Source organism: Gymnodraco acuticeps, unplaced genomic scaffold (assembly GCF_902827175.1).
Source record: "Gymnodraco acuticeps unplaced genomic scaffold, fGymAcu1.1, whole genome shotgun sequence".
Taxonomy (NCBI): domain Eukaryota; kingdom Metazoa; phylum Chordata; class Actinopteri; order Perciformes; family Bathydraconidae; genus Gymnodraco; species Gymnodraco acuticeps.
In genome coordinates this window covers 90,387-96,535 of record NW_022990006.1, presented here as the reverse complement: position 1 = coordinate 96,535, position 6,149 = coordinate 90,387, and the positions used below count along the sequence as shown (strand labels likewise).

Sequence of the window (6,149 nt, the reverse complement as noted above, 5' to 3'; positions counted from 1 at the left end):
GAGTGGAGTGTGGTTGGTGTTTGGGAACTAAAGGAGAGGGAGTGGAGTGTGGTTGGTGTTTTGGGAACTAAAGGAGAGGGAGTGGAGTGTGGTTGGTGTTTGGGAACTAACGGAGAGGGAGTGGAGTGTGGTTGGTGTTTTGGGAACTAAAGGAGAGGGAGTGGAGTGTGGTTGGTGTTTGGGAACTAAAGGAGAGGGAGTGGAGTGTGGTTGGTGTTTGGGAACTAAAGGAGAGGGAGTGGAGTGTGGTTGGTGTTTTGGGAACTAAAGGAGAGGGAGTGGAGTGTGGTTGGTGTTTGGGAACTAAAGGAGAGGGAGTGGAGTGTGGTTGGTGTTTGGGAACTAAAGGAGAGCGAGTGGAGTGTGGTTGGTGTTTGGGAACTAAAGGAGAGCGAGTGGAGTGTGGTTGGTGTTTGGGAACTAAAGGAGAGGGAGAGCTACCAGAAAGGCACTGTTCACATTCTTGAGTGAAACTGGGGTAGGAAAAATAATTTAACATTAGGCAAGGAAAGAAGATAGATTTTGTTTTTGTTTTATTTATTTCATGGTTTTATTGATTTATTTTATTTTGATTAGAGCATAAGTTAAAGAGTTGGAATGATGTGATGATTCATACTCATGTACAGTAGGTGGCGGTATGCACCTTTTAAGTTGTTTGCAATCCGCCAAAAGCAAGAGAAGAAGAAGAAGAAGTATCTGACGTCACTTCCTGTGCTGCGCAGAAGAAGACGCAGACAACATGGCGGCGGTAGAGAAGTCCACTAAAGATCGTCTCCTCTCAGTTCTGGAGGATCTGGAGGTTTTATCTCGGTACAGTTGACTCTTTATTACTCTTTATTACCCCCTCCTTCATGGCGCTCTCTCCAGGGATGTTTCTGTGTTAGTGGTTCTCCTGGCGAACCCATCTGAGAGGAGCCGGGTGTTGTGTTTATATACATTTACTCAGTACTTGAGTACACTAAAGAGCTACTGTGTACTTTCCCTCCACTTCATGTATTAATACCTTCAGTTACTTCACAGATGTGGATGAATGATGTGAAATCTAATCAAGTGTTGAATCAGACTTTAGTTCCACCTGGAGTAAATCCACCAGCTACCCTGCAGAATACAAAGTACTTCAAACTAGCTGCACCTTCACCAGCTCTGAGAACACTTTCATGATCAATCATTATAAAACATATATATATATTATTCTGAAATGGACCAATCTGCACAACGAATACTTTTACTGTCGCTACTTTCACTATATTTAGATGAGAATACTTTTATACTTTCACTTGAGGAACATTTTGAATGTGACTTTTACTGTAACAGAGTATTCCTACACTCTGGTACTTCTACTTTTACTCAAGTACCAGACCTGAGTACTTTTACTTTTACTCAACTACAAGATCTGAGTGCTTCTATTTTTACTCAACTACAAGATCTGAGTACTTCTACTTTTAGTCAAGAACTAGATCTGAGTACTTCTACTTTTACTCAAGTACAAGATCTGAGTACTTCTACTTTTAGTCAAGAACTAGACCTGAGTACTTCTACTTTTACTCAAGTACAAGATCTGAGTACTTCTACTTTTACTCAAGTACAAGATCTGAGTACTTCTACTTTTAGTGAAGAACTAGATCTGAGTACTTCTACTTTTACTCAAGTACAAGATCTGAGTACTTCTACTTTTACTCATGTACAAGATCTGAGTACTTCTACTTTTAGTCAAGAACTAGACCTGAGTACTTCTACTTTTACTCAAGTACAAGATCTGAGTACTTCTACTTTTACTCAAGAACTAGATCTGAGTACTTCTACTTTTACTCAAGTACAAGATCTGAGTACTTCTACTTTTACTAAAGTATCAGACCTGAGTACTTCTACTTTTACTCAAGTACAAGATCTGAGTACTTCTACTTTTAGTCAAGAACTAGATCTGAGTACTTCTACTTTTACTCAAGTACAAGATCTGAGTACTTCTACTTTTACTAAAGTATCAGACCTGAGTACTTCTACTTTTACTCAAGTACAAGATCTGAGTACTTCGACTTTTACTAAAGTATCAGACCTGAGTACTTCTACTTTTACTCAAGTACAAGACCTGAATACTTCTACTTTTACTCAAGTACAAGACCTGAGTACTTCTACTTTTACTCAAGTACAAGGTCTGAGTACTTCTACTTTTACTCAAGTACAAGGTCTGAGTACTTCTAATTTTACTCAAGTACAAGATCTGAGTACTTCTACTTCACATCAGCGGTAGATAAAGTAATAAAACATGATATTTGTGTTTCTCTCAGGGAGCTGATCGAGATGTTGGCGCTGTCCCGGAGCCAGAAGCTTCCGCAGCCTGGGGAGGACGTCCGGGTACACACACACACACACACAGTATATTTGTTGTCTCCCTGGTGCAGAGGGACCAGGGTCATGTATATTAAAGTGTGTGTGTGTCTCAGGTCCTGGAGCTGCTGGTGCAGAGGGACCAGGAGCTCCAGGACCTGATGGAGGTGGCTCAGCAGCAGGGGAAGGTTCAGGAGGAGATGCAGCTGCTGGAGAAGGAGGTGGAGAAGAGAGACAGCGACATCCAGCAGCTGCAGAAACAGCTGAAGGAGGCCGAGCACATCCTGGTGAGGCTTCACACACCACTCAGAGCACCTCCATTCGTCCCACTGAGGGCACATGTACACGGGTTACAGACAGCTTCAAGGTCTCCTATCTGCTTACTCAAATTAAAATGAGCATCTCAACGTCAGGATGCAGCGTCACAATATGGATCTGCATTTATTTACTCGAAGTTTAAGTTTATTGAAAGTAGGGCTGTGCTTTTAATCGCGATTACGATTATGGCTTGAGACGATTATGAAAACAGCATAATTGACAAAATACGATTATTTTGCTGGGTGTGCTTTCGCCCCTCCCTAAAAGCCCACTCGGCCACGTGGGAGTGACATGTGTTCAGCGCGAGCGAAGATGTCAGAACAAGAGCAGCAACTCGTTAAAAAGAATGGTCGCGGGGAGATTCCTAGTCGATCGCGAGATGTGTCTAAAAATAGAACAACAACATTCTGTTTTATCGTTAATGTCCTGCAACATAATCTTCCCGTGCCAGAATAATGCTCTTGAACGCATCAAAGCTTTGTGATTGGCCGGCGTGGCTGGTGGGCAGTGGGCAGTGCAGTGACAGTCCGCACACACACAAGACCGCAATTATGGCAGAAGCAAAAAAGCCCAAAATATATAGTTTTCACTCCGAGTGGGAGGATGATTATTTTTGTATCTATTCCAATTCAAAGTCCATCTGTCTCTCATCTGCAATGCGAGCGTGGCTTTATCGAAGAAGGGTCATTTAGGAGCGGCATTTCAAAACAGTGCACAAACGCTACGAGACGGAATTCCCTCCTGATTCTGCCCTACGCTCCAAAAGGGGAGGGGCCTGAGAGGACAGCTAAATGCACAGCAGTCCATTTTCACCAGGCCCAACAACAAGAGCAAGGCTGCTACCAGAGCATCTTATCGTGTCAGTCACGTTCTGGAGAAACACATGAAGTCTTTCAAAGACGGCGAAGTTGTGAAAGAAGCATTCCTGGAGGCTGCCGACGCGCTTTTTGGGGACAGTAAAAATAACAGAAGCATTTCAACAGGTTTTTCATTTAATAAAAACTCAAGTTAGATACCGTTATTAATCAGCTGTGAGTTTTAGTTTGAACTTATTCATTATAATTATTGTACAAAATGGTATAAGAATGCAAACTTAAATTGATTATAGTCTATTATCAATTCAGGTTAAGAAACTAGTGTTGCTTGCATCCTATTTTAAAGGCATTTCTTTTTATACTCTAATAAAATGCAACAAAAAAGGGTTTGATTCTATTAATGTTGTCTTTTTTATTGCACTGTTTCAGCAGATTCCTGTGTAGCTTCAGATCTGAGTCGTCTTATTAGTAAGCCTCATTTATACTTTTGTAGCAACACTATTTTTATATAATGGCAAAGAAAGGGTTCAGAGTCTTTTCTTTGTCCTGTGTCCTATGTGGCAGCACTGCCACAAGTTCCTCTTCAGAGGGTCTTCAGTACAGGTTATCGTCCCCTGCCTGCGCTCCTCTCTGAAACCAGACCATGTCAACAGGCTGGTGTTTCACGAGCAGCCCTACCAGCATTTGCCATGGTGGCCTAAACATTTTTATTTGGTCTTAAATTATATTTATTGTATTTATTTCCTGTTACTTCTGGACCATGACGGTGGGCCAGCCTTCAACGTTTAACTGAGTGGAATATGTTGAATATGTTGAACCAACATGTTGGCTATATGTTAAGGAGTTTTCAGTAGGTTGTGACAGTGCACTGCAACATGTTGGATATAATTTATTTTGGTCTAATTTATTTTTATTTATCATATTAATATATGTTTAGTATGGTTTTGGAAGTGCGCTCCAACATATTTGTTGATCTTGTTTATTGGTAAAATATTATTTGTTTTAAAGTTCAATAAATGGTCAATGAATAATCGTCAAAATAATCGTGATATCAATTATTGACCCAAATAATCGTGATTATGATTTTTGCCATAATCGCACAGCCCTACTGAAAGTATTTTTTACTCTTTCTCTCTTGGATTCTAAAAAGCCTGTTAGCTCTCCGGGATGTTGGAGGAGTGACCCAGATCTGTGATTGGTCCTTGCTTTGGGCGGAAAGGGCTTTCAAAGTCTGTGAATGAGATATTTAGGGAGGGGTGTGAGTACTAGGTTGGGTATCGTTTGAATTTCCACGATTCCGATTCCACTTTTCGATTCCGGTTCTCAATTCCGGTTCTTTGAGGGGTAAAAAAATGATACATGCTTCTTCCACCAAAAAAAAAACATTTATTCGAGAAACTTTTACACAGGTTAGTTTCCAGTAATATTCACATGAATCAGTTTATATTCACTGCTCTGTAACCTGAGAACCACTGAAGCTACAACAGTGCAGCTTTTAAAGAACAGTTCTTGTTGAGAAAAACAAGCATATCGTACCGGTGCTCTCTCTCTCGCTCACTCGCACTTTGGCTGTGAGCTGCGGGCGCCAGATAAGCCAACATCCCCGATTTTCATCACTTACAGCGCCCATCGTACAGGGCAAATGAAACGTGTAACCGGGGTGAAAAGGGTGTTACATTTACTTAATTGAGAATGTTGTTACATCAAGGCCGAACATTAGGATGAGCCCCAACGGTCAAAACATTTTGTTTCCCTCCCAGAGCTGCCAGCGCAGCGCCTCCATAGATCTGGCGCCCTAGGCGAACATCTATAACGCCAGTGCGACGGGCCGGCCCTGGTCCCAGGTTACGCTGTAGGAAGTGTAGGTACAACGCTACATTTCCCGCCCCGCCGCAGTCATACAGTAGGCTACGGAGAGCGGCGAGAAACATTTCCTCAGGCAACCGGTTCTCGGTACCCAACCCTAGGTGTGAGCCCTGTAACAGACGGTGAAACCTCAGTAATGGCGCTTTTCCACTGCAGGGCCTCGTACGGTATAGCTAGGCCTCGCTAGGCCAGGCTCACTTTATGCTGCGTTTCCATTACAGTTCAGTAGCTGGGGCAGTAACTATAGTAACGCAGTGTAGGCGGAGCCGTGGCGTCATCTTCAATGAGAACCACAAAACCAACATCAGCCGTTAGCTCTTAGCCCTCAGAGCTCACAGCTCTTCATATCTGTTCAGAAACTAGACACAAGTTAAACAAGTACAAACCACAGACTGCCTGTGTCATGGAGAGTACAGTCGCTGCTTTATTTATGTCTGTAGGCCGTTGTTGTGAGTGTGGACGGTCGGAGCATATATAACGTTAGCTTAGCCGATCTCCATTCAGAAAACACACATTTAAAAAGATGTTTCTCTGCCGTCTGTCATCATCTCCTTGGTAACAGCTGGAGGAGAGGGGGTGCGGCTACAATGACCTGTGATATCTGCCTGAACATTGTATAATAGGAGCCTTTAAATCTAAGCAGTCCTCTTTGTCCCCAGGCGACTGCAGTGTACCAGGCCAAGGAGAAACTGAAGTCCATCGACAAAGCCAGGAAGGGTGAGCGCCGCTTCCTGGTGAAGGGACGTTTTTACCTCTGTGTGTTTTAGTGTCTGACGCTCTCTCTCTCTCTCCTCTCTCTCTCTCCGTCTCTCTCTCTCTCTCTCC

The 6,149-nt window shown here is 42.8% G+C and overlaps 1 protein-coding gene across 1 annotated transcript; it reads left to right on the top strand.

Annotated features, from left to right (window-relative positions):
- Positions 1-670: 670 nt before the first annotated feature.
- Positions 671-6,041, top strand: med4 (mediator complex subunit 4; the record flags this gene model as incomplete). The annotated part of the gene is given in 4 exon segments (XM_034213037.1): positions 671-810; positions 2,286-2,352; positions 2,442-2,612; positions 5,984-6,041. Coding segments are annotated over 4 exon segments (367 nt in total), but the record flags the coding sequence as incomplete, so codon positions are not given.
- Positions 6,042-6,149: the final 108 nt, after the last annotated feature.